At 40.3% G+C, this 12,327-nt stretch overlaps 1 protein-coding gene across 2 annotated transcripts in view; it reads right to left on the reverse strand.

The window, feature by feature from the left end:
- KATNA1 (katanin catalytic subunit A1) overlaps nucleotides 1–12,327 on the reverse strand; it is a 63,872-nt gene that overhangs the window by 15,452 nt on the left and 36,093 nt on the right. For both annotated transcript variants that reach the window (XM_073671404.1, XM_073671403.1), the window contains exon 3: nucleotides 2,692–2,849. In XM_073671404.1, coding sequence (XP_073527505.1) covers nucleotides 2,692–2,849 — 158 coding nt within the window. The remainder of the gene's footprint in view (nucleotides 1–2,691; nucleotides 2,850–12,327) is intronic.

The raw sequence follows: 12,327 nt of genomic DNA on the forward strand, positions 1-12,327 counted from the left end.
CTTGCTAAATAAAGAGACACAAAAAACAAAACAGTAACTGATATGTATATTATAGCAGTGTTACTAAAAGGGGTTTCTGGGATTCATCAATTAGCTTTTCTTCAACAACAAAAAAAATATGGAAAAATGTAAAATGAGATTGTGATGTGACATGACCATGGAAGTGACTGGATATGTAGCAGAGGACCTGGGCAGTGACTGTGAAGAAACCGGGCATAAAATAGTGTCTATGATCTTCACTGTTCTGATATTGCACCACTTGGATGTGACATGGATTATGGCAGCATTATGAAGTAGCAGCTAAAGAGTACAAAATAATGCTAAATACTGAACTTGCCACGGAGGACAATCCGCATAGTCATGAATAAATCTAACATATTGTGATAAATTTGAAAGAAGCCAGGTTTAGAAAGTTATTTTTTTAAGACATTTGCTGATAAAGACATTACTTAATCAATGTTTGGCTTCACTAGATTTTTAGCTGCAGTGTTTTTTATATCTTTGGAGAAGACCCCCACTAACAGTCAAAGCAATACATTCTTTGGTTATGCAGAAGGTGGTGTGGAAACAGAAACTGATGCAATCAAACTCCAATCTTATGGGGTCTATAGCTGCTATAAGCTTCACTTTCTGATGCAAGAACAGCCAAAAATGAGCCAAATTTATGAAGATAGTTTCTCCTTTTAATAAAATTGTTGCAGCTTGTTCTAGTGCAAATTAGTTTAAAGCTGGTGTATGAAATACAAGTCATAGACAAAATGGAAAGCTCAATAAGAGAGTTTACTATCTGCAGCCTCCACTAGAGGGAGCATTGAGTATGACATGTTCAGTATGACCGTATGCAGTAAGCCCCCATGCTCCCTCTAGCGCATACGTGTCAAACTCTGGCCCGTGGGCCAAATCTGGGGCCATTATTTTGAATTGAGAACTATGTTGGGCCCATTATACTGTGTGGAGGGCTGTATGAGGATCACAGTTGGGGCATCATACTGTATTGGGGTTACCATACTTTGCCAGGGGAATTTAGGTGGGCTGGGGGATGGGAGAGGGGTACAGTAGGATCATCATACTTTATGGGAGCAATGAAAGGGCAATGCAGGGGCTTCAATAGGAGGACAATTACTTTGTAAGGGCTGCAAAGTTGTGAGCTATGCTCTTCTGTGACCCCACAGAATATTACGTTTTTGGGTTGTTGGTGTTTTTTTAAAGGGTGCAGGGCCCAATTAAAAGTTCTGCTATAGGACCCCATGATTTCTTTGTATGCCTGCGAGGAAATACCCAATTCTCTGGTAATGTGGCCAGTCTCTGAAGATATATTAATTAAAATGTACTTTGTTTGTTAGACAACCTGTCTGTTTCCATATTAGAGGATATGGAAAAACTTCCTTAATTGTACACATTTTTTTTTAATAAATATCAAGGTTGGCCCGCAACTTTGTCCAAGCTTTTAAATTTTGTCCCTCTGTGTATTTGAGTTTGATATCCCTGCTCTAGAGGATGAAAGGAATCACACAGGCACATTTGGCTCAAACCCAAAATCTTAAAAATCACGAACCAAATAGTATATTTTGGTTGCATTTGTGACCATTTGAGTCACAATCTACAGCCCTGGCTCATCTCATATGTGCATTTCATGGCTCTCCTTAAAAAACAATGAAATAAAAACCCACTAAAAAGTGGCACTCCTTTTGTGATCAGTAGGGGGTCACATAACCTCAAATGATTACATCTCTTAACATGTCATATACTGAAGTTTCATAAAATTATTATGACATTGTAAAAGGAAATCTGTCAGCAGAATTTTACCTTCGCACCCCCCCCCCCAAAAAAAACAAACAAACAAACAAACATCTATTTGTGCATGTTACCCTCTCAAAGACAAGTCCACCGGTAACTTTAGCTAAACAGTCCATTCCGCTGCTACTGAGAAATCAGTGTTTGAATGGATATACAAATGAGGATGAAGTGTTTTCAGCACATTGAAGCTCTTTCCAAGCTTCCGTCACTCCAGTTCTATTTTCTGCCCAGCGCTGCCTCTTCCTGCTTGACTAACAGCTTTTTTTGCATGAAGTCACACAGCATAAAGGCTGTCAGTTATGCAGGAGAATAGAGGAGTGACAGAGGCTTGAGAAGAGCTTCCATGAGCCAAAAGCACTTCATACTCATGTACATAGCCATTGAAACGCTGATTTCTCAGTAATGGAGTAACAGATTGGCGATGTAAAGGTATTGCTGGACTTGTCTTTAAAAGAGCTACATGCACTTATACATAGTTTGGGAGGGGAGGGGGTGAAACCCTGCAGATAGAGTTCCTTTAAAGGTTACAAAACTACATTAATTGGTAAAGGTAGGATTAGAAAATGTAACAAAAGCAGGTTTTCCATGGAGAATACATTAATTTTTAATCACAAGTTTATATGCAAGTTAAGGAGATTTGGAGTGAAGCCAGATAAGAGAAGTCCATTACCTTTATAGTAATTGGTGGTCCACTATGTGTGGCTAAAGAAAAAAAAATGTATGGTCAAATTTTATTTGACTGGACTTCCACGTTACAAATTCATATTCAGCAAGATTCTAGGCTAAATGTAAAAAATATATGTCCACCACAGTCTGCTACTTAACTAAAAATACATCTACATACTATGTATGCATTCTCATTTCTGTAGTTCAGTCGATTCACGTTCAGCTCACCTACGTTCAACTGGCACTGGTAATGACCAGACCTCGCCGTCCTGAGCTGGAAAGTCATGTTGTGCTGCTTTCACAGGAGAGCTGTCCAATTTAAAACTTTCCAGTGTAGACATAATGTCCTTCACGTGCTTAGCTTCCACGCTGATCTCATGCCAAACCTGCCAATTAGATAAACCTTGGATTATCGAAGATGCAATGTTTCCTCATGTTTTGAAAGTATTCAATACAATCATGGATCTAGCATAATCTATTGATCTCTCTCTCCAGTTTAGCATCCCTATATTATCAGGTCACAGTGAAGAAGGATCTAAACATTTTCTCAGCTGAACAACACAAGCATATATGCACTCTTCCATATAAAGCCTCAAGTGTGAGCAGGATTCAAGAGTACCCTCAATGCCTGCCATCAGAGTACCTTCTTTTGGGAATGCTAAAAGTTGTCTGGATTTTGATTAGAAGTACAGAGTATGGTTTCTAAAATTTACATTTATTTTTTAACTCTTTCCACATTAGGAAGATGTGCTTTTATATTTCTTGGTATGTATTCTTTCAAACAAACTTTATCGCTACAGACGTGCCAAAAGATTGGAAAGGGTTAAACTTAGACTTGATATCGGTACACCACTCAGGACCTATTTTCTTTCTAAATCACCACCGGTAGTTGACAGTCTTGCCCCTGTGCACTATACACATGCCCATGTTACACAGACTAGATACTGGATTTTGTTAAAAAAAAAAAAAAACACAACTTCAATCCCGGCGCACACAAGGTGTCAAGGTGGTGAGGAGGCCCGGCAGAGAAGCTGAGCTGGCCGTACCCCAATCCCACACAAGCTGGCATGACTGATCTCCCCGAGGACAGGGCAAATCATCCTAAAACTTAAATCAGGGACTTCAATGAAGCTAGATTGGGTGAGATTAGTGCCGGCTTGACTTCTCTCACAAGTCTCTCCAGCTCCTTCAATCCAGAAAGATAATTCCTTAACAAAAGAACTTGAGTACTAGTTTAACAAAATCCAGAACTTGCTTTGGTTAATAAGAACACCTTTAAATCATAGAAGCAGACATCAGCTAATGATGACTGTTTGGAGAGCCAAAAGCAAAAGATTAGCTAGGGTGAGGCTATATTCACACGTTGCGTTTTTTATTTAAGAAGCTGCTGTGAAGACCCGGGGTGTTCCGTGGGTGTAACGCTACTCAGACAACACAGGGTGAGGGTAACAGTGTGGCAATACTTTATTGAACCACAAAGCAGACAATGAATACACAGAACAGTCCCAGCAAATACCCAAGATGGTACAACATTACACAGTCTCACCCTTCTGCTCTGCCCGCCTGGAATAGAACAGCTGCGACTTCCAGGACCAACTACCTCAACCAGTGGCCCCCTGCTTCTGGCGGGCCCCACAGAGAGAAGGTAGCGGCAAGTTTAGGAAGCTAGCAGCAAGCTTAGGAAGCTAGCAGTCCATTGAGGTACAAGGCCAGGAGACCCGAGGGTCCCACCCGAGAGTTTCCATGGGGCCAGATGACCAGTGGGTCCCAATCTGGCTTCTCCAAATGTCTCCATGAGTTCCAGGTGACTGGTGGGACCCTCCTGGCAACCCCAAACATATCCATGGGGCCAGGTGACTTCATCGTCCTAACCTGGTCTCCCTAAAAGTATCCATGGTCTCTCTGATGGTCAATGGGGAAGATCCGTATCTTTTCAGTCAGGGCCGTACCCTTAGGCTGAAATCATGTAGAATCCAAATCTGTGTCTCTTTGGATTGAGCCGCCATGCTATCCATCTACTCTCCTGAAGAATGTCTCTCATTCTCCTTGTAAAATCTTTCTGATGCTCCTTGATTCTGCTTTTTGCACTACAGACATCCCTGTTTATACTTACATCTGTGTAAAGTCATCAGTCACAGTTTGGGGGAAAGGGCAGCACTCCAATCTCATTGTTTAAGCTAATCAATTTACATAGTTGGTATACAGTGGCCTCTTTAAATCAACATTGTTTCCAAATGAAGATGAGTCAACATGAAAACAATAGTGTATTTCTCTTGGCTTACCTAATCTAATCGTCTAGTTTATTAAGATTTTAAGCTGTATCGTCACAGATGTTTTTTTTACAGTACCAGCAAAAGCTATGAGATTTCAGAAATCTCAGGTACACACTTGTTTTGTTTTTTTCCCTGGCTGCATTTTTAAAAACTGCAGCATGTAAATTCTTTCAGCGTTTTTGCAGCATTTTGTCACCCATAGAAAGCGATGAGTAAGTTTGAAAACACAGCAATAATGCTGCTATCAGTTTTTGAAGCGTTTTTGGTGAAAGACACATGTGCAGCAGGATGAGAAACCCATTTATTTTTGTGATTTTTCCAAGTTTAAACCAGAATGTCTTGGTATTTCCACATAAGCATGGATGTTATTATTGCTACAGTTTACTTAACCCCTTAGTGACTAAGACAATTTTCACCTTCATGACCAGGCCAAATTTTAGAATTCTTACTAGTGTCACTTTATGTGGTACTAACTCTGGAATGCTTCAATGAATCCCACCGATTCTGAGATTGTGCTTCACGATACTGGTAAAATTTGTTCGATATGACTTGCGTTTATTTGTGAAAATATTGCAATTTTGGAAAAAAGAAATTGCAATTTTCAAACTTTCAATCTTTATATCCCTAAGCCAGTTAGTCACGCTGTACAAAATTAATAAACAACATTTCCCATATGTCTACTTTACATCTGCATAATTTTTCAAAAATCACTTTATTTTGTTAGGATGTTAGAGTGTTTAAAAGTTTAGCAGAAATTTCTCATTTTTTAAAAAAAAAACTGTTTCTTTAGGGACCTATTCAGATTTCAATAAACTTTGAGGGGCCTATATATTGGAAACTCCCCAAAACTGATACCATTTTAAAAACTGCACCCCTCAAATATTTCAAAACTGTTAATCCTTCACGTGCTACAAGAGAATTAAAGCAAAGTGGAATGAAAAAATAAAAAAAATTAAATTTTACCTCTAAAATGTTGCTTTAGGCCCACTTTTTCACTTTTGCAAGAGGTAACACCAAAAAGCGAACCCCACAGTTATCCACTTTCTTTTGAGCGCAGCAATACCCCATATGTAATCAAAAAGTTCTGTGTGGACAAAAGTCAGGGCTCGGAACGAAAGGAGCAATATTTGAATTTTGGAACACAAATTGGCTGAAATAGACTGAGGGCACCATGTTGCATTTGCAGGGCCCTAAGGTGTCTAAACAGGGGCCATGACACCATTTTGGAAACTGCACCCCTCAAGGATTTTATGCAGGAGTATAGTGAGGATTTTAAAGCAAAAGGTACTACACAGAAATTGATAACATTATGCTTACATATTCAGCTATATGCTCGTATGACAGCTCACTGATCTTTCAGTCACCTACCTCCTATTTTACATAACCCCACCGTACTAGATGCATTATGTAAAATAGGAGGCAGGTCAGTGCAGACACAGTGACCTGCCATAAGAGCATACAGATGAATATGAGCAGAGCACAAGATAGAGCGCCCCCCACAGGCCGTCCTGAAACACGAGCATATCATCTCCAAACTGAAAGTAAAGATTACACAAGAACCACAGGACTGATTTCATCAACCAAGGTGTCATATTAATCAGTGTAATGTCACCCACCTGAGAGTGTATGTAGTTTACTGAGCACAATCCTGCTGACAGATGCGATTTAAGCAAGTTGAAGGTGAAATGATCTCTAAAAGGCCTAAAGTTAAAGATGACACATTTCTTTCTATTTTAGGCATATAAAAATATAAAATTGTTATTTTTTTACATTTTAAAACTTACAAAAAGGAATATGGGCAGATGCAAAAGCTTGGACACCCTGCATGGTTAGTACCTAGTAGCGCCCCCTTTTGAAAGTATCACAGATTGTAAACACTTTTTGTAGCCAGGTAAGAATCTTTAAAATTTTTGTTTGAGGATTCTTCATCCATTCTTCTTTGAAAAATTCTTCCAGTTCTGTGAGATTCCTGGGTCGCCTTGAATGCACTGCTAGTTTGAGGTCTAGTTACAGATTTTCAATGACATTCAGATCAGGAGACTGTGATGGCCATTGTAAAACTGTGAATTTTGACATGTGTTTAGGATCATTATCCATTCAGTGAAGCCATTCTCTTTTCAACTTAAGCTTTTTTTTGGTGTTATGTTTGCATCAAGAATTTGCTGAAATTTCATCTAATCCATTCTTCCCTCTACCCGTAAAATGTTCCCCATGTCATTGGCTGCAACACAACCTCAAAGCATGATTTTTCCACTACCATGCTTAATGGTTGGCGAGATATTCTTTTCCTGAAATTCTGTGCCCCTTTTTCTCCACACATATCTTTGATCATTGTAGTCAAAGACTTCTATTTTAACCTCATCGGTCCACAGGACTTGTTTCCAAGATGCAACAGGCTTGTTTAGATCTTCTTTTGCATACTTCAGATGCTGAATTTTATAGTGAGGAAGCAGGAGAGGTTATCTTCTGATGACTCTTCCATGACAGTCCTATTTTTGCAGGTGTCTCTGAGCAATAGAACAATGTACCACAACTCTATAGTCTGCTAAATCTTTCTGAAGGTCTTTTGCAGTCAAGCGGGGGTTCTAATTTGCCTTTCTAGCAATCAAACAAGCAGCTTTCACTGAAATTTTGCTTGGTCTTCCAGACCTTATCTTGACCTCCACTGTTTCTGTTAACTGCCATGTCTTAATTACATTTCAAACTGAAGAAGGGGAAACTTGAAAACGTTTTGTTCTCTTCTTATAGCCTTCTCCTGCTTTGTGGGCCTCAGCCATTTTCAGAGTGCTAGGTAGCTGCTTAGAAGAACCAATGGTTGATGTTTTTTGGCACAAGGTTAGAGGAGGCTGGGTTTTTATAAAGTTGGGAAATTTGCATCACCTGGCCTTTCCTAACTTTGATAGGGTTATGTCTTGTTCACTAACAGGCTAATAAAGGTCTGAAACCTTTGTCAAAGTTATCTGAGCAAGGGTGTCTCCAAGGGTGTCAAAACTTTTGCATCAACCCATTTTCCTTTTTGCAATTTTTTACAATGTAAGAACTTACAATATATACATTTTTTTTACTAAAATGCAAAGGAAATGCATTTAACTTTAGGCCTTTTAGAGATCATTTCATCTTCAACTTGCTTAACCTCACAATGATGCCTGCTGATGGTGATCAGCGACCGGAAAAACTGGCCGTGATTGTGTTCACCAGGGTCTCAGGTACCTGGAGATTTTCAAACTCTTGGGGGGGGGCGCTATTTCCGATCACCATTTTGAAAAGGCGATGAGGGAATAAGGCCCCTTAGTGGTTGCAGTTTTAATGTGCATCAGCGGTCGTCAAGGGGTTAAACACTAATCTAAAAGTAAATATCAGCAATGTAATAATCATTGTAACATAGTAACGTAGGTTGAATAAAGACCTAGGTCCATTAAGTTCAACCTTTCTAAGACTCGTCAAGCTTACTTGGATGGACAGATGTACTAATGTGTGTGAGTAAAAGTTACAATAAAGTAATATATGTTTTTGAAAGCTTTTTCCAAAAATGTAGTTTATTGAAAACTTCCAGAAGGTTCCTACAACGCTTCATCTGACAACATGGGAGGTGAGAGGTAAAACCTGATGTGACAGTTCTTCACATACTGTTAGGCTATGTGCCCACGATGCAGAAATGCTCCGGATTTTTTTTTTTTTGCGTTTTCTGCATCTCCCTGGCATAAAAAAAACGCATGCGGATTGTACATGCGTTTTTAATGCCAGGGACATGCGGATGTGAAGCGTTCTTCACTTGCATTTCTGCATGCGGGTTGACAAGCGCTTTCCAAGTGATTTTAGCTTCACTTGGAAAGTGCTTGTCAACTTAGTCACACTATATAAATTCATGCAAACGGCATGGATTTAAATAGCGTGACCTTAAAGAATGGTTAAAAATAAAAAAAAATGAATCTATACTTACCTTCCGATGGCCCCCGGAGTCTTGCGTCGCTCCGTTCTCCCTTATCGGCAGCTTGCGGTACACTGCACTGAAGGACCTGCCGTCACATGACTAACGTCAGCACAGGTCCTTCAGTCCACCGCGAGCTGCCGGCAAGGGAGGACGAGTGCAGCGGGGGCCGTCAGGAGGTAAATATAACATTTATTTTATTCTTTTTTTCACAGGTTCTATGGTACCCGGGTCCGGAGGGGAGTGTCCTGTCCTCTAGACCCGGGTACCATCCGCACATTGAAACGCGTGGAATGCGCATCTACATATGCAGTGATGCATAATCCATGCGTTTCAATGCAAGTCAATGGCAGCGAAAACGCAGCGCTTCCGCAAAATAATTGGTAGTGCTGCGTTTTTTTCCACAATGATAATCCGCAGCGGAAATTTCTGCAGCATGTGCACAGCACATGCGGATTATCATTGGGGAACATGGCAGGCCTTCTACCATGCGTTTTTTAAGCGTTTCTGCAGTGTTTTTGCCGCTGCGGAAACGCTTAAAAAACGCATCGTGGGCACACAGTCTTAGCCTCCAGAAGACCTTTCAGTGTGTATAGCCGATTGTTTGCCATCTCCCTGGCGTGCTACCAATGCTAGTGAATAATTTAATTACCAATGCTATCCAATATCTTCAGAACGGCCTTCAGAAAGGACTTAAAGGGATAATGACAGGTGATACATGCTGCCCAAACCATGGGCAGTGAGCATCAGCCACTGGCTGTTCGGTCATCACAGCCATGTATGTTTGGTCTCTGAAACACTGTGGTGTTTCAGAGAACAACATGCTTTTAATAGCCGCCAGGGACTGAGCCGCGCGGGTGACTAGTTGTACAGGCTTTTCCCCACCCGCCGGCAAGCTTCTGCCTACATGTGAGTAAACATACATGGCTGTGATCGTACAGCCAGTAGCGAATACTGCCCAAACCGTGGGCAGCTTGTATGTATCAGCTGACAGGTTCCCTTTAAGCGGTTCCCAGAGAATGTGATAAACATGATGCCTGTGACAATTCACACTGCAGCCATCCTAGTTACGTTTTACGCATTGGTCATATAGAATCTTGACTGTGTGTGCATCACACAATGTCACAATTCTGTAGTCAAATAGAGTGACTGCAGTTTTTTCATATCAGCTTGGGCAACCCCTTTAAAGCTCTGGTGGAACATCTGTTTGAACCCATTAAGTACATTGACACAGGCAGCAAATTCAGTCAAAATCTGTTAACATATGCAGATTTGTAGAGTGTTTGCTGTGTATAACACAATAGGCATGGCAAAGAATGAAATCCAGAGATATTCTACAACATAAATCAGAATACGGTGAATTTAAAACATGCACCTGAGTAATCTGTACAATTTAATGGAAAAATAAACTGAAATATTTTCAATGGAAATAGAAAAATAAAATCTAAAATAATCTGGTTGCACAAATTTGCACACCCTTACACCAATACTTTGATGAATAGCACTCTGAATTTTTAACAGCATTCAGTCTTTTTGGGTAGGAGCCTGTCAGCACGGCACATCTAGGATAGAATGCATCACAGAAAAAAAATTCATGTATGATGCCAGGGTACGAGGAATTAGAAGAAGAGTACAATAAAATAATTGAACCCCTTTTATAAATCATATAGTTAAAAGACAAACCTTCATATACTTATACCATTAAAATACACCCTGAAAAGAATGACAAACTGCAAAAAAAAAGTGCAATTCCACAGGTTTTTTTTTTACCATGTTCACTAAATGCTAAAACTGACCTGTCATTATGATTCTCCAGGTCATTACGAGTCTGTAGATACCAAACATGTATAGGTTCTTTTTTATTTAAGTGGTGAAAAAAAGAAATCAAAAATTTGTTTAAAAAAAAAAAGGCACCGTTTTCCGAGACAAGTAGCGTCTCCATTTTTCGGGATCTGTGGCCTAGGGGGTCTTATTTTTTGCGTGCGGAGCTGACATTTTTATTGATACCATTTTGGGGTAGATACAATGTTTTGATCGCCTGTTATTGCATTTTATTGCAATGTTGCAAAAAACGTAATTCTGGCGTTTTGATTTTTTTCTACTTACGCCGTTTACCGATCGGATTAATTCTTTTTATATTGATAGATCGGGCGATTCTGAACACGGCAATACCATATATGTGTATATTTGATTTTTTTATTGCTTTATTTTGAATGGGGCGAAAGGGAGGGGATTTAAACATTTATATATCTTTAAAAACTTTTTTTTTTTTTTTCACTTTACACATGCTTCAATAGTCTCCATGGGAGACTAGAAGCTGCAATTGTCTGACCTCCTCTGCTCCACACAAGTGATGAGCAGATCGCCTTTGTGTATCAGAAATGCTCACTGGTTATGAGCGCTGACCGCTGGATGGTGATCATAGCCTCCCGGCAAGGATAACCGCAAGGGTCTCCTGCAGACCCCAGGTTGTCATGCCAACCCATCGGCGACACGGGCGTCAATGGGCGGGGCTAGTGACGCTCTTCCGGCATGGTGATGTTAAATGCCGCTGTCAGAGATTGAAAGTGGCATTTAACATGTTAAACAGGCGCGGGTGGATCACGATTCCACACACAGCTGTTAGGGGCACATGACAGTTAATCAGATCAGCTGTCACGTCCCGGTAAAGGTACGGGCTCATCGCCGGAGCCCACACCAAAGGGAGAGACCCGACCTGTACGGCACATGTCGGAAAGGGGTTAATAGTTACTGATCATATTAAAAGCTCATAGAAAGAAAGATACTGGCCTGTTTAGAGTCCATGTTACAATAAGTATCCCCCATATAATGTAAGGCTCATCAGGTGTCACGGGTGTGTCTGATGTAGCAGACAGTCGTTCTGCAGCTCTTTGCAGAAGATCACTTCTTTTGGCATTACAGACACCTTCTTAAATCTACACAACCAGAAAACCAGATCTGCATCTAAGTGGCAGTCCGGATAACAGAGAGATACCAGCTAAGTTATTATTTAAAAGATGTATACTTTATTGAATAAATGTTAAAAATTTAATAAAGACAGGGTACCAACCTCTACAAAGGAGGAACACAATACACAACAGGGGGAGAAAATTAACCCCAATGGAAGGCAACACAAATCACTAGCTTCAAAACCATAGATGTCAGCAGTACATCACATATTGTTACATACACATGCAATATGCTATCTTAATCAATGTTCATAAATCCATAACCCAATAATGTAAGGGAGTCAAAATGATCCTAATGCAGGTAACAGATGCTGCAGACACATTCCCTACATCTGGAGTAAAGAGCAAATGCTCAGTGCAAAAGATGGTGATAATAGTCAGAATAAGGGAATGAACCCTATATATTAACTATACAAGGCCTAAAGCTGGTGGTAAGCATTAATAAACATTACCAATACTATGTTAAGTTACCTGCATATTAAGCTGTCACCCAGGTGTTGTGTCCTCCCCACCCCAACGCCGTTTCACCAACCCTTCTTCCAGGGAAGTGCCAGTGCATTAAGAAGCAGCGTTGGCGAGACGGCGTTGGGGTGGGGAGGACGCAACACCTGGGTGGCAGCTTAAAAAACAGGTAACTTTACCAACATTATGTTATATTAATGCTTACCACCAGCTTTAGGTCTAGTTAATATAT

Source organism: Phyllobates terribilis, unplaced genomic scaffold, assembly GCF_046119375.1.
Source record: "Phyllobates terribilis strain yellow unplaced genomic scaffold, ASM4611937v1 Scaffold_3__8_contigs__length_932513732, whole genome shotgun sequence".
NCBI classification, from domain to species: domain Eukaryota; kingdom Metazoa; phylum Chordata; class Amphibia; order Anura; family Dendrobatidae; genus Phyllobates; species Phyllobates terribilis.